The 23,557-nt window shown below is 47.1% G+C and overlaps 1 protein-coding gene across 1 annotated transcript in view; it reads left to right on the forward strand.

Annotated features, from left to right (window-relative positions):
• GRIK3 (glutamate ionotropic receptor kainate type subunit 3) overlaps positions 1-23,557 on the forward strand; it is a 207,064-nt gene that overhangs the window by 122,148 nt on the left and 61,359 nt on the right. Inside the window, exons 2-4 of the mRNA XM_079777705.1 lie at positions 7,292-7,468; positions 17,613-17,870; positions 22,338-22,519. Coding sequence (XP_079633831.1) covers positions 7,292-7,468; positions 17,613-17,870; positions 22,338-22,519 — 617 coding nt within the window. The remainder of the gene's footprint in view (positions 1-7,291; positions 7,469-17,612; positions 17,871-22,337; positions 22,520-23,557) is intronic.

Below are 23,557 nucleotides of genomic sequence, written 5' to 3' on the forward strand. Positions count from 1 at the left end.
GACAGCATTGCTTCTCTCCCCCTGTAAGAATGCCTCACTGTGTGCCATGCATTTAGTTACAATTTCCTTTCTTCCTTGCAAAAATCAACCCTTTGAAGTACACACCCCATTTTACAGATGGAGAAACTGAGTCTCAGAGAGATCAAGTAATATCAGTGGCTGTAGCTAGGGTTTGAACTGAGGCATGGCTGCCCCTGGAGTCTGAGCTGGGAACCTCTTCACTACGGCACCACGCATCTGCTGGTTACTGTTGGCCGAGCCCTCCGTGAGAGCAGGGCCGCGGTGCTGACTTCTCTTGGTGTCCCAGTTCCCACTGACAGCTTAGCACGTGGCAGAGATCGGTGGGTGTTCATGGAACTGAATTGTTTTCTGAGCCTGGGCTTGGGTGTAGTGGTTGAGAAATGCCATCACCATTGTGAGATATTGGCCCCTCTCTCTCTGCTCCTCCCCACCTGCCAAGGTGTGAGAAGTCAGGAAGAAGGTGTCAAGCCCTAGGAAATGGCCTTGTCCCACAACCTTTGACCCTCATTTGGGATGGGATCTGTAACGACCAGAGACCTCTCCCCAGGCTCTCTTCTTTAGTTCCTACATTTTAAAGTAACCAAATAATACATTATTTGTTGTAAATCACTTGGAAATATCAAGAAAATGCAAAAAGCAAGGTTAAAAGTATCCATAAACCCCTTGTACCCAGAAATACTCACTGGTAACATGCTGATACAAATCCTTCTAGTCTTTTTTCTATAATATAAATATGTGCTTTTGGTTTGATAAATAGCTATGACACTGTAATATGATTTTGTTGCTCAAGGATGGGGGAAGAGAGAGAGTATGGGCATTTCCTATGTTATTAGGTATTCGTTAAGAGCATCTTTTAAAGCTTTTTTCCTTGTTGCCAAAGCTATCACTCAATGCAGAGGACTTGGGGTGGGGGGGAGCACCAAGAGAAGCAATCCATTATCTTTTTCTTTCTAGAAAGAACCTCTGTTAACATTTTAGTGTATGCCCTTCTGCATGCCCTTTTTTATTTTAATTGGAATTCCATTAAATTTATAAATTAATTTGAGGAGAACTGACATCTTTACAATACTGAGCCTTCCCTTCCAGGAGAAAGTTACGTCTCCCCATTTATTCAAGTCTTCGTTTATGTTCCCCTGTAAAGTTTTGTGGTTTTGATGATATAGGAATTGCGCTTTATTGTGAACTTTTTATTTTTTTGTTGTTGCTGTTGTGAATAGGGTCTCTTTCTTTCTTATAATTTCTCACTGTTTATTGCTGCTGTAGGGGCGGGTTATACATGTTCCTACATTTGCACACGTGCGCCATCATGAGCTCTCTGTCTAGTTTCTACTAGGTTTCAAGAGTAAACCTAGTAGAATGTGGAGGACGTCTGTCAGATACACTGAGGGAGAATGGTGTAATCAATCCCTATGGACCCACCACCCAGCTCCAGCAACCCACGGCTCAACCTGCCAGACCCACACCCCCTTCACACCCGATATTACTTAGAAACACATCCCAGACACCGTATCAAGCCATCCTATCCGCTGACTATTTCATTTAATCTTTATTGTTGAGATTATTACAGATGTCCCTCTTTTTTTTCCCCCATAGCTCCCCTCCACCCGGTTCCCGCCCTGCCCCATGCCCTAGCCAACCAATTGTCTGTGTCCACAGGTAATGCATACATGCATATAAGATCTTTGTCTAATCTCTTCCCGCCCCTCAGCACACACTCTCTTCCCTCTGAGAATCATCAGTCTATGCCATTTCCATGCCCCTGATTCTATTCCATTCACCAGTTTATTCTGTTCATCAGATATTTTATTCATTTGATTTTTAGATTCAATTGTTGATAGATATGTATTTGTTGCCACTTTGTTCATATTTTTTATCTTTTTCTTCTTCTTCCTCTTCTTCTTAAAGAATACCCTTCAACATTTTTTATAATACTGGTTTGATGAACTCCTTTAGCTTTTTCTTGTCTGTGAAGCTCTTTAACTGACCTTCAATTCTAAATGATACCTTTTCTGGGTAGAGTAATCTTGGTTGTAGGTCGTTGCTATTCATCACTTTGAATATTTCTTGCCACTCCCTTCTGGCCTGCATAGTTTCTGTTGAGAAATAAGCTGACAGTTGTATGGGTGCTCCCTTGTAGGTAACTAACTGCTTTTCTCTTGCTGCTTTTAAGATTCTCTCTTTTTCTTTAGCCCTTGGCATTTTAATTATAATGTGTCTTGGTGTGGTCCTCTTTAGATTCCTTTTGTTTGGGGTTCTCTGCACTTCCTGGGCTTGTAAGTCTATTTCTTTCACCAGGTAGGGAAGTTTTCTGTCATTATTTCTTCAAATAGGTTGTCAATATCTTGCTCTCTCTTCTTCTGGCACCCCCACAATTTGGATGTTGGTATGCTTGAAGTTGTCCCAGAAGCTCCTTATACTATCTTCATATTTTTTTATTCTTTTATCTTTTTGCTCTTCTGGTTGGGTTTTGTTTTGCTTCCTCATATTTCAAATCATTGACTTGATTCTCAGGATCCTCTGGTCTACTATTGAATCCCTGTATATTATTCTTTATTTCAGTCAGTGTATGCTAAATTTCTGACTGGTCCATTTCCGGGTTTTTTTGGCATTCTCACTAAGATCCTTGAAAGTTTCACTAAGTCCCTTGAAGGTTTCCAGAATATTCTTGAGTAACCTTATAACTGTGGTTTTGAACTCTATCCAGTGGTTTACTTTCTTCCATTTCCTTCATTTATAACATGTTTCTTTGTCTCTGCATTTTGGCTATTTCTCTCTGTTTGTTTCTATGTATTGGGTAGAGCTGCTAAGTCTCCTTGAGTTGATAGAGTGTCCTTATGTGCTAGGTGTCCTATAGGGCCCAGTGGCTCAGCCTCCCCAATCACCTGAGGTGGACACTCTAGATCAGGGGTTCTCAACCTGTGGGTCGTGACCCACAGGTTGAGAACCGCTGCTATAGAGCCTAAGACCATCGGAAAACACAGATATTTACATTATGATTCATTAACAGTAGCAAAATTACAGTTATGAAGTAGCAACGAAAATAATTTTATGGTTGGGGGTCACCACAACATGAGGAACTGTATTAAAGGGTCACGGCATTAGAAAGGTTGAGACCCACTGCTCTAGATACACCCCTTTGTGGGCTATGTGCACAGTCTTGTTGTAGTTGAGCCTTGATTGCTATTGGTGTCACTGGGAGGAATTGACTTCCAGGCCAATTGGCTGTGGAGACCAGATGTGACTACAGTGGGAGAGCTGCTGTGCAGAAGACACCCTTATGGAGCATGACTTGCTTCAGTGGGGTTTTGGTGCTCATGGAGTCTGCCCCTTGAGTGTGTCACTTATGGATAATCTGGTATGGTCCTACACTGACCACTGGGTACACTGGCTCTTTGGTCTCCAGGGAAGTGCAAAATCAGCCACTGTTTGGGGTCACCCAGCAGGAGCTACAGAGAGATCTGCAAATTCCTCCCCTTTGTATCAGGTTTGGAAGTGCCCAGACAAGGCCCAGCTGTGAAGTAAGGCAGGCTAGTGCTGGTGCCTGGTCTTGGGCCTTTTATTGATAGGTTTGGGGCTCCCTGATCCAGCTGCAGCTTGTTTGACAGGTTTTAGCCTGAGCAAGGACAAGCCATTCATATGCAAAAGCTGCTGCACACAGCTTGGGTGGGGTTGTAAATTGGGTGGGGCGGAGTGTCAGTGAATCACCAGGGCTAAGCAAACAGAAATGGCTGCCAGTCAGCCCTTCAACTGGGGCGATCCCAGAATAGGAACAATGACCCCTGTGAGCACCTCCATCTGGAAGAAAGCCGCCCCCAAGTACTTGCCCTGCGATGCCAGACAGTCCAGTTCCTCCTCGTATGTGTCTGGGTCCCCCAGAGCCTCGCCCAGCACTGGAGCTCAGAGGAAGCAGGAGCTTGTAAGTTCAGTTCATGGTGCCGGCCTTTTAAGAGGAGCAGCTGGGTCTCCAGCAGCCTCTGTGTCACTGAACCCCAATCCCCACTGGTTTTTATAGCCTGTAGTTCTTACTGCCCGTAGGGACTTCTTTTCCCAGCTCTGGGACCCTGGGCTGGGGGTCTGGTGTGGGGCTGGGACCCCTTGCTCCTCTGGGCGGCCTCCACAGGAATGATCTTCCTCCTGATTAAAAAAGCGGCACACGTGGGTGCCGGATCAGCCCATTCCTTGCCTCCTCATCTGCTACCGGTCTCAGTGTGCTTTCTTCTTCTCTAGTTGTAGGACTTCCATTCAGCCAGCTTTCCAGTGGCTCTGGATGATGGTTGTTCTGTATTTTAGTTGTAATTTTGATGTGGTTGTGGGAGGCAGAAAATACAGGCGTTTGCCCACGCAGCCATCTTGGTCTCTTATCCCCTGACTATTGGTGCCTGCAAGGTGTTGGGCCATATGGGCAGGTTTTCATATATTGAGTGACCTCCTACTTTTGAACATTAAGTTGTTTGTGTTTTTCCAATATTATGTCAAGAATATCTTTATACATAAATGTGTTAATGCATCTCCAACTTTTGCTAAATTTATATACCTAGAAATGGGTTATAATGTATTTTGATCATCTATTGTCCTTGCAACACATACACACAATCACGTGATCGCTTTTCTGATGAGAAATAGAACACATGTTCACTGCAGAACTCTAGAAAAAATACAGAAAAACACAAAGAAGGAAATTAAAGTCACCCATAATCCTACCCTCTTTCGTGTTTGGGATGCATTCTTCTTGTTTTATTCGTGTATTCGGTATGCTTATGAACACCCACCCACACTCACATTCAGACACACTATGCACTACGAATTGTGAGCCTGCTGGAATACCGGGGCTGAGGGGGTGGGGGGGAAGGCAGATTTATTTGTCCACTTTTTAAAGCATTCACTATTTACAAAATTTTTTCAAAATGGTTGAAACAGCCCAAATACCCATCCACTGGTGGTGAATGGGTAAATAAAATGTGATAGACCCATAGAAAGTAATATTACTTAACAACAAAAAGGAATGAAGAGCTTACACGTGCTGCAACATAGATAAACCTCAAAAACATGATGCTGAGTGAAAGAAGCCAGATGCAGAAGACCACAAATTGCATTATTCTAGCATCATTCCATTTATATGAAATGCCCAGGAAAGACAAATCTCTAGAGGCAGAAATCAGTGGTTGCCTGGGGCCGGGGGTGAAAGCAATGATGGAGTGTAAGTGGGCACGAGGGAGCTTTGGGGGTGATGGAAATGTTCAGAGACTGGATTGTGGTGATGGTCACACAATTTAGCACATTTTCTAAAAATCATTGTGCACTTAGCATGAGGTGAATTGTGTGGGATTTTGTAATACCTCAATAAAGTTTATTTTTAAAACGAATAAAGGAACAAAAATAAAGTTTTATTTGGAAAATATAGAAAAGCACAAAGAACAAAATCTCCTTCCTTCCGTTCCTTTCTTGCTCTTTAATCTTTAATCCATCTGGAACTTATTTTGATATGTGGCTTAAGATTAGAATCTAACTTAAATTTCTTCCTAATCATTGAACAATTGTCTCAGTACAATTCCTGAATAATTCATCTTTTACCTACTAATTGGAAATAGCCACTTTTATTATATCTTAAATGCTTATCTCTACTTGAATCTTTTTCTAGGCACTTTTTATCTCATTCTATTTATCTATCTGTGCTTTCATGTACCATGCGGAAGGACATAGTTTTAATTATTTTGGCTTTATGATACATTTTAAATCTGGTGGTACAAGTCACCTCTCATCTCTTTTTAGACTGTTATCTCCTGTTTAGTCTTCCAGATGCATTTTAGAGTCACTTTGTCAAGTAAAAGAAATATCCTTCTATGATTCTAATTGGAATTGAATTAAACTAAAAATCTAATTTGGAGAAAACTGACACCTCTACTCTTGAATCTAAATATCCAGGAACATGACATGCCTCCTCATTTAAGTCTACTTTTGTGTTTCTCACTTAAGGTATTTTTCTCATTCCGATTACTAGGGATTACACACTTATTATTTGGTTTGTTGTTAGTTATTTAATCTTTTGTTAATATTGTAAAGGATATTATTTTGCCATTGTTTACTTACTGGTTGTTGCTGATATAAAGAAACAATTTGTGCTAACTGGTTCTTTAAATGGAATCTTCTACTATTTCCTACTAGTTTTCATGCTTAGGGATTATTTTAAGGTTTTTATTTAAGAAAGGCATGTACACTGAGTGGCCAGATTATTATGATCTCTGAACGCATAATAATCTGGCCACTCAGTGGATATCCTATATAATACAAGGCTAATATGCAAATTGTCCCCTCGACCAGGAGTTAGACCAGCAGGCAGGCCGGCCATCCGCGCATGTCCCCTCTCCCTGGCCAGGCTGGCTGGACCCCACCCATGCGCGAATTCATGCACCGGGATATATATATATATATATATATATATATATATATATATATACACACACACACACACACAAACACACACACACACACACACACACACTGAGTGGCCAGATGATTATTATGCGTTCAGAGATCATCATAATCTGGCCACTCAGTATATATCATTTTCAAATAAGAGTTTTTTTCTTTCCAAGAGGTATGCTTCTAAATTCTTTTTCTCTCTTATTTCATTGATTAATGGTGTGGTGTGAATTCTTCCCCTCCCCCTTTTTCCTTTAATGAGAATGTCTTCAGTGTTTCACCATTTGTGAGATATTAAAGACTGATTTGAACTAAAGATGCTTCAAGGAAGTATCCTTCCGGGTGCTAGTTGATTAAGCATTCATAACAGCAGTAAGTATTGGATTTTACCAAATGCCTTCCTGTGTTTTGTGAGTTGGTCAGACTTTTTTTTCCCTGTGAACTATTGATGTGATGGAATGATATTCATAGATTTCTTTGTATTTAACCACACTTACATTCCTGGAATATAATTCTGCATGGTCATGGTATGTCATCCTTGTAATATTCAGGTAGATTCTACTTGCTAGCACTCTATTGAGAATTTTCATAGCCATATTAATAAGTTGGTGATTTTATTTTGGCTCTGTTTGTCAGTCTCTGTTATCAGGAGTTTGCTAGCTGAGTGAAATGAACTAGGAGGATTTTCATATTTCTTATGCTCCAGCACAATTTCTGTATACGGGAATTATCTAGGATATTATTGAACACTTGGGTGAGGGGAGCTTGTCCATAAACCTTTCTGAAGTCAAGCATTTTTATTAGCGCCCTTTCCTTCCCCAGCACATACAATTTTACTTATTTCTTGCAGGAGGAATCTTTGAGTATGCAGACGGTCCCAACGCCCAGGTCATGAACGCCGAGGAGCATGCCTTTCGATTTTCTGCCAACATCATCAACAGGAACCGGACTCTGCTGCCCAACACTACCTTGACCTATGACATCCAGAGGATTCACTTCCACGATAGCTTCGAAGCCACCAAGAAGGGTGAGTGCGCTGCCCTGTCTGCTCTGGGTGGGGGATTGCTGTCCAAGGTGCTGAAAATAGTCCAAAGTTTTGGGTGGACTTGAGGCGTAGATCCTTTTCCCATCCGGTTTCGAGACCTGTATCAGTCCCAGTTCACTTTAGGATGAGTCACCCCAGGGCCAGTAGGTTATCCATCAGGAGTTTCCATGCCACTGTCAGGGGCCATGAGGGAATGAGGGCCATGGGAGCATGGGAGGGGCTTGAGGGGTGCGGGGTGGGGCCTGAGATGGGGCTGGGGAGCAAGCAGTATGGAGGGCAGCCCAGGTCTCTGACACCTCTAAACTGAAGACATTTTCAAAGTTGTCTTTATTTCATTGAAATTCTACCCAGAATGTAAAAAATTGAAATGCATATAAAACAGAATATGTATAAGTTCAAATACGCAGCATTTACTTGCCATAAAAAGACTTACTAAAAACAGCAAAGCTGCTTCTGTGACTTCAACAGGTTGACCGCAGAGGCTATGGATGACATTGAAGTCTGACATTGACCTCAGCATTCAATGTTTTCATATTTTGTTTTGGCTACAAAATAACATGAAAATCGTAATTCATAAAAACAGGTGGTAGTAAATTCAATCAGCTTTTCCCACACCTGAATTTTTTTAAAAAATTTTAAAAAATGTTGGACATCATCCTTCTTCATCAGTGAGACATTTACAGTAAACTTCAATCACTGCACAGAAAAGACTGGAGAATTTTATTCCAAGGAAAAAAGGTAACTTACCAATACCTGAATGAACTAGCAGTTTCCACTGTGGCACATTTGAGTATACAAGTATGCTATCTTGTTACTGTATTTAAAAATGTGGTTCATATACATATTTAATTGAAATTTAGCTTAAAGGTTTAGATAACTCTGAAAATAATTTCCATAGAACCCTCGAGTTCCATGGAACTTCATTTTAAAATCTTAGGTCTAAGGACTCTCATTCCCAGGGTAGACTAGGTCATCCTTCCTATAATACACTATCATAGCCCCTTGCTTTTCTTCTTCAAAGCTATTATCACAATTAATAGTTAAGTAATTGTGTGTGTTTAATGTCTTTTCCTTTCTCTCCAATACCATGAAAGGAAGGCTCCCTCTTTTTTAACCAATATAGCCCTGGCAACTAAAAGCCTGGTGTGTAGTAAGTGCTCAATGAAATGATCATCGAGTGAATCAATGAATGAATGGTGTGAGAACAGGAAATGGGAGTCTGAATAAGACCCCTGTCAGTTGAGCTTAGGGACAACATCATCCATATATCTTGGGAAAACTGAGGCCCATCCACAGGGGACCCTTGGTCTTTCTAAAGGGTTCCCAGTCGCTAATGAAGGTTTCCTGAGCTCCCAGGAGCAGATTTGCCAACGCTATCTGCTGCTGGCTCTGTTTACCCACAAAGCACCATTGTGGGTAAACATTTCAGCATAGAAGAGCAGAGAGGCATGGGCTTGCAGCCAGCCTGCCTGTATTTGCACCATGTTCACTGTGATATTAGTTGTATAACCTTGGAGAATATGTGCCTCAGTTTTCTCATCTATAAAATGGGCACAACTTTGTGAAGTGCTTAGATCCATGACTGGCACATGGGAAGTACCACATTGGACTTTGCCTTTATTACATTGACTGGCTTGCTCTCCACATCCTGAGCCATCAAGTCAGGGGCCTCACTCCTATAAGCACTTTCCTACTGCTGGCCCTTGTCCCTCCCACCCTGCTTCTCCTTGCCTTGTGCACTGAAATTTGGAGGGTCCCTGACATTGAAAATGCCTAATGCTGACACTTTTGAGGCCATTGCCCTGAGTCTCAAGGCCAACCTGCACCGAGACTAGAGGCACCTTGCCTTCTGGCCATCCCCCTCCCCCAACAACCTCCAAGAGTGGTCCATCGCCCATCTCCCCTCTCCTATGCTAGCATGCCCTCTGCTCTGGCTATGTCCTCACCACTCCCTCCCCAGCATGCCCTGCAGCCAACACTGTGTAGTCAGGTGTCCACCTCCCTGCTAAGAGTTCATGCTGGCACCCTCTCCCCGGCCTTGTCCATATAGAAAATGATTGAACTCAATCAAGGAAACTGCTCAGTGAAAAGGTCAGGACACAGAACAAATGCCTGGAGCCAGAAAACAAGAGGCCCACGTGGGCAGAACCACCCCAAAGGGCTAAGCAGAGTCTTCTGTCCATTTTTTCTAAAAAACCACTAAAATAATACAATGACTGTCTAGTGGTGCACTTGCAGTTCAGTGCAGGAGCCTTCTCCAGGCAGCAGTGAGCCCATGGCAGAGCTCCAGAGCCTTCTGAGGCACTTCCTCCAGTGGGAACGTCCAGTCCTGCACAATGCACAACTGCCAGGGGTGGGTGAGCAGACCGGAGACGGAAACACCCAGCTCAAGAAATCCAGCCAGACTGGTGCAAGTGACCAAAGCCACAGCCCCTCTCCATTCCACACCAGCTCACCTGACTTGTTTGCTTAAAACCCTGGGTGGTATGTCCTATCTTCTTTCCCTAGATCATCATTGGAGCCCATGCGGGCATGCGCAATCTAGCCCTAACATGACCTTCCAGCCACATCCATACTACTCGCTAGCTTGGCCTCTGGGTTCTAGCCATACCTGCCATCTGCAGGTACCCGGCTTCCTCCCGCCTCAGGGCTTTGCACATGCTATGCCCTCTGCTTGTAATTCCCTTTCCCTTGTAAGTCCCACCTCTGCACTTCCCTTTGTCTAGCTAACTCACCCTTCTCTCAAACCTCTGGGCCTTAGGGCAACCCTTCTCATGCCCCCAGATAAGGTCAGCTCTCCCACTTATATCTGGCAACACTCTGGACTTTTGCCTTTTCACTGCTGTGCTTAGCACCATGGCTCTGACTTCTACTGCCATGCACTAGTGTTGCCTAGTTTTGACCTTGACATACATAGAATTCCAGAGTTTGCTTTTTTGAGTCTTGCTTCTTTCACCCTATGACATATCTGTGAGATTTGTCTGTTGTTGAATAAAACAGTGGCCTATTGTTCTTCAGTGTTGCATAGCATTTCATTATACGAATATACCCCAGTTTTTCAAAATAAAAAATAACTGTTGGACATTTGAGTTGTTTCCATTTGTGGCCATAGACTAGCACTGTAGGTGTCTTCCGGTGTGCCAGTGTGCGCATTTTTTGTTGATGTGCACCTAGGATTGGAAGTGTGAGGCCATAGGATGTGCAAACAGCCGAACGGTTTTCCCAGGTTGCCGCACCGATATGCACTCCCTCGGCGGTGGATGGGACTCGCCTGGCTCCATGTCTTTACCAACTCTTGGTAAATCACTTTTGTTTGCATTTTGGCCATCTGCGTGGTTTATGTAGTAGGCATCTCATGGTGGTGTTATTTTGTATTTCCCTGGTGACCAGAGAGGTTGGGCATCTTTTCATATGCTAACAGATCGTTGGAATATTTTCTTCCCTGGAGTGCCTTTTGGAGCCTTTCGACCACTTCTAAAAATCCAGTTGCTTGTCATTGTCTTATTGATTTGTGCAAGTCTTTTATAAATTCTGGATAAGAGCCCTTGGTTAAATGTACATGTGTATTGCATATATCTATTACAGATGACTTGCCTTTCCACTCTCTTAGCAGTATCTTTGGAGGAGCAACGTTCTTCATTGAAAGAAGTCCAATGTATTGGTATTTCTCATTATGGCTAATGCCTTTTGTGTTCTGTTTCTGTCTATCCCAAGGTCAGGGATATTCTCCTAGTTTCTCTGCTAGAAGCCCTCTGGTTTTGTCTGCCATGGTTAGCTCTGTGATCTGTCTCAGATCAATGTCTCATGTCTGGTGGAAGGTAGGGGTGGAGGCGATTTTTCCTTGCACCAAGCTGGTGGGAGTGAGGATGATTCAGCTGCTCAGGAGGGCTCTGTGGAAGTATCTCCTGAAGCTAAATGTGTGCCTGCAAGGATGTTTCTAGCCACTTTATTGATCATAGCCAAAAGTGGGAAATAAGTTAATGGCCTCCATCAGCAGGAGAATGGATAGATTGGGGTATAGTTATACAAGGGAATTAGAATCAGCAATAAAGAAAGAACAAACTCTTGCTATGCCCAACGTCATGAATGAACCTCACTACTGAGTGTATAAACAGCAGTTACCTCTAGGGGAGGGAGTAGTATACTACTAGTAGTAGGATATTAACTGGGAAGGGGCAGGGAAAACCTTCCTATGTGTTGGACATGTGCTATATTTGATCCAAGTAGTAGTTACGTGAGTACAGTTCTATTACAGTAAAAATTCATAAAAGTCTGTGCTTAAAATGAATGCACTTCACTATAGAGGGTTGTTATCTCAATTTTTAAAAAATTGAATAGCTCCTCTCTGCCTTCACTCTCCCTCAATGTCCCTCTGATAATATGCCAAGGATCCACTCTGACCATGGGGGCATGCCTGCTGTTTGATCACGCTCCCCACTGGGCACTCTCCATCCCTTGGGGAGCCCTTATTCTGTGATCTTTATTTTTCCTTTGATCTTTGGCTTTTTTAAATTCTCAGGAGCATCCTTAGGCCTCTTCCAGGGGGGTGATGTTGGGCCTAATTCCGATTAACCCAGTGATAACTCATTCTCCCTAGGCAGAGGTGCCTGACAGTCACCACTCCCTTTTGCAGCAACTGGATCCAGCCATCCCGGGCCACGCGGGTGCGGAGATGCAGAGGCACGGAGCCTGGCACCGCCTGCCCTGCCAGCTCTGGTCGAATTAGTACTTCCCTCCACAGAGGCCCAGTACCATTAAAAGGGCCTTTTTAATGGTACTGGGCCTCTGTGGAGGGAAGTACCATTAAAAGGGACTTTCACATTTTGTCTTTATTTTTCAATGTTTTGTGGAAAATTAAAAGATAAGTGACTGCCAGGCAGCGCCTGAGCCTGCAACCCAGAGAGCGTCTGTGTTTTCTTCCAGGCCCGACCGGAGCGGGCCTGGAATCGACCCAGCACTCCCCAGGCTCCTCTGCCTTCACTTATTCTCTGGGCTGCTCAATTCCTTTTAAGACACAAATTGATTGGGATAATTTTTGCTATAACTACAATTGCCATGGAAAGGAGGAGGGGGGGAGTGCATTCAGGCTGTGGACTCCTGCAATGACTGTGAACCATTGAGTTACTGTAAAATGACCAGAAAATGGATTTAAAATTGAAGCCACAAATAATGTAATTACTGCAGTGTGTGCTCAGGGCTGCCAGAACAAGGGTTGGCTGCTGCTCTGGAAACATCTGGAGATAAAGTTGCTGCTGCTGCTGCTGCTACTACTATAACCCCTGCCATGGTCCCTTTGAGAAAACAGAGTTCTTCCAGACTGGGGGGTTATTAGAGGGTGGAAGGAACATGAAGGGAACAAGAAAAGGGGTGTGAAGAAAGGCCACGGAGGAGAAATAGGTGAAAGGCAGAACTGATGCCTCCTGCCACCCAATAGTGAGATCTAATCACTACATCTCTGGCAGAATAAAACCCAGTGTGGTCATCATCATATCAACACCACTGTCAACACTAGTACACCATCAACACAGTTACTCTCATCACCATCAACCATGGTTTCATCTCCACTCTTAGCCTCAACACCACCATCACCACCCCCACTGTCATCATCACTATCACTGCCATGACAGCAGCATCTCTATCATAACCAATCTCATCTTCACTAACATTACCACCATCATTTCTTACCATCACCATCTTCAGTTACAGTCATGGCATTGACATCTTCATCATCACCAATCTTATCAACACCATCAAAATTTTTATCTCCTCCCCTCTTATCCATGTTTACATCGCCATCATTATTTCTACCATCATCATCACAGTCACTGTCATGGCATTAACATATTTATCACCATCCATCCCATCATCACCCCACCATTATGTCACAACATCGTTGTTACCATCAGTTCCACCCTCATTAATGGCATCACCAGGATCAACAACAGCCCCATGATATGGTCTTCACTGTTATGACTATCATTACAGTTACCTTTACCATTATCACTATAATCAATGTCAAAATCCATTGTATAACTATACCCCAATCTATTCATTCTCTTTCATGATCACTCTTACAATCATCTACATCATCATAATTTGTGGTTGGTCTACTCTCCCCTACCTCAGTTAAACAGGGATACCCAGACCTTGGACCTGCAGGGGGCCATGATCTAAGAGGTTGAGCTGGATGAGGTGAAAGGAAAGCATTTGCTGCCTGCCTGCCTCAAGACTTAGATCAAAGGGGGAAATCCAAAACACAGGTTCTGGGAGGTGGTTGTGAGAGGAAATGAGACACACAAGTCATTTGACTAAGTCATCAATCGAAGTTCCTCAAAGGAAAAGAGAAAGAATAGAGACAGGAGATGATGGGATGGAAGCCAGGGATATCAGAGGACAGCTAGAAGGTTCAAAACAGAGACAGGAGGAAGAGCATTAGAGAAACCTGCAGATTTTATCAGGTTCCCATGACCTCTGGCTTGGGCAGCTGTCACTTCCTCACTGTCACCATCTCCTACATGTTGGTTTCCAGCCTCCGTGGCTACCAAGTGACTCATACATAGTCTCTTCCCTCAGGCAGCACCTGCTCTTAAGGGGACAAAGTGGTGAGAGCAGACAACTGCACACCCAGACAGCAGGAGAACAGCATAAATGAGTAGTGAGAGTACAGGTCAATGATCAGCTTCCTTGGGAGAAAGACACTGAAAAGAAGAACTGTCCCTAAACGTGACAATTTACCAACACACCCAGAGTTCCTATTTTTGAAGCACTTATTATCACTGGTGTTTGTCTCTCACACACAGTCACCATACAGAGTGCTGCTAAAGTTTATTGACTCTAGGGCGACAATACAGGAATTTGACCTCCAGTCCCACAGCTATAGGAGCCCAGGAGCCCCACTGTGCATCCTCTCCCGAACTTGGCATTGGCCAGGAGGAGTCCTGATGACCCAGGAAATGCTCTCTGTACAGGCCCCGCTGCTTCCCATACAGGGCTGCCCTGTCCCATGTTCCAGGTGGTTCTGCAGACTCCTAACAATCACCAGCCCACCTCCCAGAGTGCAGTATCTTTCATGTAATGGCATTCTCTGGTGTTCTTAGGGGGAAATTTTTTCAGGGAAAATAAGCACTTTATATACCAGAGTAATATCTCCTATTCCCAGGAAGCAGTGAAGGAGGAGGGAGCACATCAGTGGAGAGGGAAAATAATCAAAGATCACACATTCTGATTGATTAGAAACTACCCTGGATCCCTGCATCCATTGGTACCACCCTTAGTCCAAGCAAGAGGGATCCTTTCCCAGGGCCTATGCTTTGGAGATGCTGCCCTCGTCTTCTTCTGGTCGACATCTCCTCCCAGAATAGGGGTCAGTGGGACCAAGGGGACTTGCCTATTAAGACTCTGTGCCATGCCCCTCTAATCTTTGCTCCAAGTATCCAGAACCCTGAATTTCCTGCCCCGTAGCCTGCATGAGCCTCTTCCCTGAGCTGTCCTACAGAGGGGAGCCATGCTGCCATGGTCGCACTTGTAGGCCCTATCTAAGGGTGACGTGGGAGAGGTGTGGACAGCCCCCTCTGATACAAGGGGGAGCAAGTGGTCAAACAGAAGGACACAGGATGGGGGTTGGTGCCATCTCTCCCCACATTACTGCATATGGTAAGTCCCCATCCTCACTTTCCAGGCTGTTCTAGCCTGACTTTCCAGGTTGTTATGAAGGCATGTTGTCAAGTTGGGGGTGGGGCAGAGCATGTTTTATATAACAGTTTGTCAGCTTATAACATTTAACTATTTAGCCATATGGTATATGGGCCTCCATTTGTACTCTGGCCCTGGGCCCTACAGATGTTAGGGGTGGACCTCAGGCCAGAGGTCATTCCCAGAGGCCCTTGAGGCTGCTAGGATGCATCGAATCCACTGGGTATCCATGCACTCTGTCTTGCCTTCTCCTACAATCATCTTATGTTCATACATGTGCATGTAGTTCATTCTCGTGGCCACAGGCTAGTGAGTTTGCTGATACTCTTCAGTTAAGACTCTTCTGGTTGCAATTGACAAAAACCAAATCCTAACTGGCTTAAGCAAAAAGGAAATGTATTGGTTCATGTCACCAAACTCCAGGCTTCCACTTGATCAGGGGCTCACATTTCTTTCTCTGGCTTGGCTCTGCTCATCTCCACACTGACCGTGTTCACAAACAAGCACCACACTTTTTTTGTACAGGTGGCTACTGTAACCCAGATCTTACCTCCTTCCAGATCCAGTTACAGAGGGACTGTGCCCCCTTCCCAGTGCCTGAGGTCTCATGGCATCCCATTGGCTCTGATTGGTCACATGATCATCCTCTAAGCCAATCATCATGGCTTGGGGGAGGTCAGCCTAGGCTCTAAGTCACTAGCCCACCCCACACGGGTTGGGAGTGACAAAAGCAATGGAGCCCAAAGGAAAAGTGGGGACAGTTTCCAGAAGAAAGGGCAGTGGCTCCTGGGGAGCCCTCCCCCTGATGCCCTTGAGAGGTTCATTTTATGGATCTTTCAGACACAATCCAGGACGTATGAGCCTACATCCCCCTGTGAGCCCCAGCTGCCCTGGGTCTGCTCAATTCATGCTGTGCTGTGCCCACTGAGGTTTGGCCTTCCCAGAAGCATCTGCTGTCTGATCTGCCTGAGCCCTTGGGCCTCCCCCAAGAATGTGAACTGTTTGAAGTCATGGATTCAGCATTTGTTCACTCAGCAGATGTTGATTAAGCACCTACTCAGATCAGCAGTTTAAAGCACTGTGGGTACAGCAATAAACAACATAGATCAAGCCCTTGCCTCCTTGGAACTTATTATGTTCAAGTTGGAAAAGAAGTCAACAAATGAACAAGACTTCTGGTGGTCTTTAACATAGAAGTAAAGCAGGGTATGGGGTTGAGAGACTGGCTGGATGGGATTGCTATTATGGGTTGGGTAGTGATGCCTCTCTATTAAGACGCACATTCACAGATACCTGAAGGAAAGGAGGGAGGGAGTCGTGTGGATCCGAGGGAAGAACAGTCCAGCCAGAAGGGACCTCGAGTGCAAAGGCCCTCAGGCAGGAGTGTGCTTAGTGTGTGTGAGGAACATCATGGGAGCCAGTGGGGCTTGAGGGCTGTCAGAATAGGAGGGAAGGATGGGAGAGGAAGTCAGAAAACTAGTGGGTGACGTTGGGGACAGGGGTGGGGAGGAGCTACAACAAATAGGGCCTTGTTGGTCGCCATTAGGACAGGCTTTTACCCTGAGTGGAACAAAGGAGTGATGTAATCCACTCTCAAGTTGTGAAAGGCTCACTCGAGCTGCTGAGTGCAGAATAGATGGTAGAGCCGGTTACTGAGGAAGCTGGAACCAGCGAGGGGCCTTCTGCAGGAATCCAAGTGAAAGATGACGATGGCTGGGATCAGGGTAGGAGTGGGGAGAAGTGGTCGGATTCTGGTATATTTCAAAGATGAAACAACAGGAGTTGCTGATGGATTGGGATGTGGGATATGAGAGTATGAGAAGAGTCAAGATAGAACCAGGGTTTTTGATGTAGGGCACCGGGTGGGACCCTGGAATTGCCGTTTACCAACCTGGGAGAGGTCCGGAGGAGAAGAGGGGGTTGCGTTTTGGACACATTAGGTCTGAAGTGCATTGTAGACAACCAAATGGCAGTGTTGAGGCGAGGGGTGAGACATACACGTTGGATTTTAAGAAATAGATCGGGGCTGGAGATTTAAGTTTAAAAGTCACCAGCAAGTAGGTATTTTATTTCTATTTGTTTCTCAAGTTCCCACCCAGAACAGGGCATGATACAGAGCTGGGGAAGCTAATGACAATGAGGACATCAAAAGTCATCATTTCTCTTTCAGGAGCTCTGTGCTGAGGGGCGTAGGTGCATTATCTTGTTCAAGTTCTTATGAGCCCATGAGGCAGGCACTATTGCGACCCTGGTTCCAGATGAGGAAACGGAGATTCAGAGAGAGTGTCCGTCATCCAGCCTCAGAGGGTTTGCAGGGGCTGTTTGCCCATGTGTTTTTGGGACTATCAAAACCATTGCCCCAGGGCCCTGGACCCCAGCTGCCTGACAAGACCCAGCACTGACCCCTGTGCATCCTTCCCTCCCTCTGCTGCAGCCTGTGACCAGCTGGCACTGGGCGTGGTGGCGATCTTCGGGCCATCACAGGGCTCCTGCACCAACGCCGTCCAGTCCATCTGCAATGCCCTGGAGGTGCCCCACATCCAGCTGCGCTGGAAGCACCACCCGCTGGACAACAAGGACACCTTCTACGTGAACCTCTATCCTGACTACGCCTCTCTCAGCCACGCCATCCTTGACCTGGTTCAGTACCTCAAGTGGCGGTCGGCCACCGTGGTCTATGATGACAGTACAGGTGGGTGGCCAGGCCTGACCAGGCTGGGGTGAGGGTGCAAGGGGGGCAGAACCCCAGGATCAGGCTCCTCACTGCTCGCCCAACTCAGCTGCCCCTGGGGAAAGGGTCCTCCCTCACCCTCCAGCTTCACTCAGTCACGTCTCTGCTCATCTCTGCTCACTCAGCCCTGTGTACCCCAGCCACACGCCCACTCACCGAGCCCCAGCCCACCTCACACCTTCCCACCCACCCGCCTCCACCCAGCAGCATGCTCATATCTGTACTCAGCACACTCACCCCACTCCTAGCACCCACACCTGCCCAGCTGCGCTCACACCTGCCTGCTTTCTTACACTCACATGGTTCCCTCTGTGCAAGCGTTGAACTCAAACCCACCAGTGCATGTACGCCAGCTCTGATGCTTACTAGCTGGGCAGCATGGACCTGTTTCCTCTCCTCTTTCCTTCCAAAGACTCAAGTCCCAAATGTTTCTTAGTCCCACCTCTTAAGAGGCAGTGACCTTGGCAAGTCACTTAACCCATCTGCCCCACTCTCCACGCATCAAGCAAGAGCTACAGTATCCAGTCTGGAAAGAGCCCTCCAGCTCGTAGCAGCCTGCGATTCAATGTCAGCTCTATTACCTCCACATGCGGAGTGGGAATCAAACACTCAGAAAAGACATTCCGAAGTTGTTGATTTTGCTCAGGATTCGACCACCATCTATTGAGGTCCTGCCATACCCAAAGCACCAGGCAGAGGATCCTGGAGGGCAGGGACCACCACCCCTCTCAGGGCCTCCTGCACAAGTTCCCTGCCATTGAGGGGCACTCCTGCCCAGCTCCAAGTCACCCCCAGTGTTGGTGCAGCCCTATAGGCTTATCTGTCTTTACATACCACTATGAATGGTTGTCTTTGAGCCTGTTTCTCCTTCCAGAGCAGAGCTTTCTGTGCCTCCAGGGTTTAGCCTGGTACAACACAGATGTTTATGAAGGTTTATTGAACTGAATTGAATTGAATTGAATTGAATTGAGTTGAATTGAATCGAATCGAAAATCAAGTTGAAATAAACTATAAGTAAATGTTATTAGGAAAGAGTGTGTTGGACACTGGGAAGGAAGAAGAAATGAGGATGCAATTATACCATCTTATTTTGAGAAGTTGATCATGTTACAACGGATTGCCATTGGCTGGTTCCTCCCAATCTCAGGTCACCTCATGGGACTGGCGCATGGTCACCCAAACAAAATCATGGTTCTCTCGGCATGCTAGAAGGGGTATGCCAGCTACCTTTGGGCAATACAGATGCTGCTTGGCTTATGATGGGTTTATGTGCTGGTAACTTGGTCTAGAACAGTGGTCGGCAAACTCATTAGTCAACAGAGCCAAATATCAACAGTACAACGATTGAAATTTCTTTTGAGAGCCAAATTTTTTAAACTTAAACTTCTTCTAACGCCACTTCTTCAAAATAGACTCGCCCAGGCCGTGGTATTTTGTGGAAGAGCCACACTCAAGGGGCCAAAGAGCCGCATGTGGCTCGCAAGCCAGAGTTTGCCGACCACGAGTCTAGAAGCCAAAGGATGGATCTCTAGTTTTGACCCCATTGCTAGCATGCTGTGAAACCTTAAGAGGGTCACTTAACCTCTCTGGGCCTCAGTTTCTTTACCTGCCACATTGGGACAGAAGCCCCTCATCTGCATGCTTTCTAGGACAGGGAGACGGGTAAGTCGGGTAATGAATGCGGAAGTGCTTTGTAAGTGAAAAACATGATCCCAGCAACATGATTCACTGCAGATATTTATTCCAACAACATGATTCACTGCAGATATTTTGAGAGAGATTGATTAGGGAAGCAGCCAGGAAGGAAAGCTCATCTCGGGCGAACAAAAGAGCCTCGTCTTCCGTTGGGTTGGCCGAGACGAGCCTCTGGGCTCCTTCGGGAATACACTGATGGGAAGGAGCTCTGACACTTGCTGCTGGAGAATGTGGGTCACCGACTATTACACGGGGCATTGCACCTGCTTGACAGGAAGACTCTGGTGAGCTCTGCTCCAGCACCCAGGCCATCCCCGCCCTCCTGTCCTGGGTCCCCACAGCCCGTGTGCCTGCGGATGCTGTGCGTGAGTCTGAAAACCGAGCTCGTGGGAGCACAGTGTGCACTCTGGGCCTTGTGGGGAACAGGTGGGAGTAGGCAGCATCAGTCAGCCAAACGAAGGGGTTCTGAGATTCGCTTGGGTGGAGGGGAGGCTGGGTGTGTGTTTGTGGGAGGCTGTGACCCCCCTCCCTCCTCTGCTGAGGTTCCCTGGTATCCTCGCCATCTTCCCCATCAAGTCTGGTATGAGGAGGCCCTGATCCCCATGGATCCAGCCACTCAGGACCCCAGAGCCCTCTCCCACCCCAGCCACCTGGATCTGAGGCCTTCGGGGGGCTGGGCTCCTGACCCCACAGCCATGGCAAAGCTTGTTTGGGAGCCCTTTGAGAGGCTTAGGTCTCCGGGTTCTATTTCTGTCCTCCCCAGCGCAGTGACATGAAGGACACCAATCAGATCGCTTTCCTGACTCCAGCCCTCAGAACGGGAATGAGAGGCTGAACAGACCCAGGCGTGTGTACCCGAAATAGCTTTGGAAACGGGGGCTCTCTGTTGGAAGGCATCTGAAGTGGGCTGTCTGTGGGGCGGTGGGGAGAGGGGGGTTCTGTGGAGACCATAGGAAACTCTGTCCAGATAGCAGACACTGTAACAGTTGATTGCAAACTTTAATCCAACACAAACTAGTTTAAGCAAAAAAAAAAAAGGGGGGGCGGGGGGAGGTTGTTGTAACTGGAAGTTGAGTAAATTTAGCTTCAGGTACTGGTTGGTCCAGAGGCTTGAATGGGTATCATCAACCTAATTTTCTCCCCGTTTGGCCTCTCTGACTGCCCTGTTGGAATCCTTCTCGGGTCCCATGTGGTGACTCCCAGGTTCACGTCCTCCTTATTTGGAGTTGAATGGAAAAGGGGGCGCATCTCACCATTTACTCTGGCACTGGACGTCACTGAGGACCAGCTGGGGGCACCTACCCTCTCTAAGCCCATACTCCTGCCTGGTTGGCCAGGCTGGGGCCACAGGCTGAGCCTTGGAAGCTGGAGATGGGTCCTTCCTGGTCATATGGCCTGAGAGAGAAGGGGGTTGTTCCCCAAAGGGAAATCAGCGTGTTGTCATTGGGGGTGTGGAGCACACTGAGTGCACAGTGCAGCCAGGACTTAGGCTCATCCCGAGCCCCGAGTATGAGCAGGGGGCCAGCAGGTGGTGGTGGTGAGTAAGGACCTGCTTGGGCCCCTGGCCCGATGCTGGCTTCGCCCCTCCTTGCATTGGGGTTGGAGATAGAGCAGCCAGCAGGCTTGCTTCCAGGCTAAGCGGAGAGACATCAGCAGGAATGAACCTTGAAATAGGGACGGAAATGAACTTAATTAGACCTATGCAAGCCATTTGTCTCTAGGAAGTGACATTTAGTTTTCCCTGGAAGTCCCCAGATTAAGTGGTTTTGCAAAATGCTAAGGTGGAGGATGGATTTTTCAGTGTGGGGAGAGAAAAATAGTAAGTCAATCTAATGGAAATTTGTGTTGCATACCATTAAGTGCCAGGCCCTGGGCTGGGTCCCTACAGCCCCTCATGTTAAAGAGTTTGGGGCAGGATCAGGGGGATGAGATGAGTCCAGAGGAGGCTAGTGCTGAGGGAGAGGCCCCTGAGTTGGGGGATGGGAGATCTTGTCTGGACAGAACAGTAGGGGTAGGCTTCATGGAGGAGGTGGATGCATTGAGCTTGGAAGGTGGGTTAGGTTTACTGAGGAGTCTGCCCTTGGGGGGAGGGGTGGGGGTGGGGACTGGACACAGACACCATCTGAACCTACCCAGTCCAACTGTTGGTACAGTTGAGTGTGGAGCTGCCACTGTGCCTGCATCCTGGAACAGGTTGCTAAGTGTGGTTAAGAGAACTATGCCCCGTGCCTCACCATGTTGCAGGGGGCAGGGGATGAAGAGGGTATGGTGTCTGGTTCAGGTTCCATCAGTCTCTACATCTATTCTGGGTTGGAAAGGAGCAGGTGGGCGTGGTCAGTGAGAATCTGCTGTCCATGCCTACTTTTGAATCCACATGTGTGTATATGTATCTGTGTGCACACACGTTTATATACATATATACACATATATTATCAGCCCAAACATATGCCCTGTCTGTATCGACATGCATGTAAACTTATGTTCATATGTGTACACACATCTGTGTACATGTGCAGGTGTGTACAGTTGAGTGCACATCTCTAGTCTGAGGTGCTAGTTCCTGTGTCTGGACGTGTATGGCTATGAACATGCTCATGCACATATCTCTGGGGGCCACGAGTCCCTGTCTGCAGACCTGTGGCCACAGGCATGTATATGAACGTGAGCCTGCAGATGCCTGTTGCTGTGTATGCATGTGTGTACACATGTCTTTTGTGCCCCGTGGTCTCTCAGGGCTCATCCGACTGCAGGAGCTCATCATGGCCCCTTCGAGATACAACATCCGCCTGAAGATCCGCCAGCTGCCCCTGGACTCTGACGACTCACGCCCGCTGCTCAAGGAGATGAAGCGAGGCCGGGAATTCCGCATCATCTTCGACTGCAGCCACACCATGGCTGCCCAGATCCTCAAGCAGGTGCGTGAGCGCTGGCCAGGGGATGGCTGCTTGGGATCTGCCTACCCCCTTTCCCCAACACTCCTTCCCCAAATACAGGCGTGATATCAGCCAGATCTCAGTTTGACCCCCAGTCGGCCTCTTGCTGGCTGTACGGGCCTCTCTGAGCTTCTGTTTCACCAGCAGCAAAATGGACACAGTGGTCTTTACGTCCGACTTGGTGTGAGGATGGACTGTGACGATGGATGAGCAGCCACAGGCTTGGCACATGAAGGGTGCGGAGTAAATGCTGCTTTCTGTGCCACCTCTGTGCAGGTGGGAGGCCCGGGCTGCCGAGAGGGGCCTGAAGCCTCCCAGGACAGAACCCTTCAGGAAGCACCGAGACCTGGGGGTCTCGGGAACAGCCCCCAGAGCGCCTCACTGCCTCTTCCCGAGACTGATCCCCACAGCCCGCGGCGTTGGTGTTGCTCTCCCATAACTAGGTTTATCGAGGTTCCTCCAACCATCTGCTCAGCTCTGCAGCGACGGCGGGGGAGGAGATTGGCTCCCAGTCCTGGATGGGCCCCTGGCGCTGGACACAGCCCGGTGTGGCATGCTGGGAACGAGAGCCAAGCTCTGCCAAACCTCCAAAGAAAGAAACACAAATGGCCACAACCCCTCTGAGGGTGCCCCAGAGAAACCAAACACTCTGATTGGAGCCAGTGCTTTGTGGAAAGGGCAATGATGTGGTCCCAGGAAGCACCCCTGGTGATTGCAGGACATATTCTGGGGGTCCTGACACATGACACCTCGACAGGCAGGTGGGAGGGAGGGGACACGGAGGGCAGAGGTGCTGAGCAGGGCCGGGGAGTGGCTCAAGGACTGGGCTGGGGGCCTGCGTGCCACCCTTCCGTTGGGCCCACAAGGGGTGCTCAAGCGAATGGCCGCCTCTGCCTTCCCCTGAGGAGGCCCCATACCAGCCTCTTCACCTGGTGATGAAGAAGCTCATTGGAGAGTCTGAATCCTTCTCCTGCCCAGAGCAGGCGGCCTGGTCATCCCCTCCTCTGTGGGTGGAGTGAG

The sequence above is a fragment of the Cnephaeus nilssonii genome (genome assembly GCF_951640355.1).
Source record: "Cnephaeus nilssonii genome assembly, chromosome: 7".
In the NCBI taxonomy this organism is placed as follows: Eukaryota; Metazoa; Chordata; class Mammalia; order Chiroptera; family Vespertilionidae; genus Cnephaeus; species Cnephaeus nilssonii.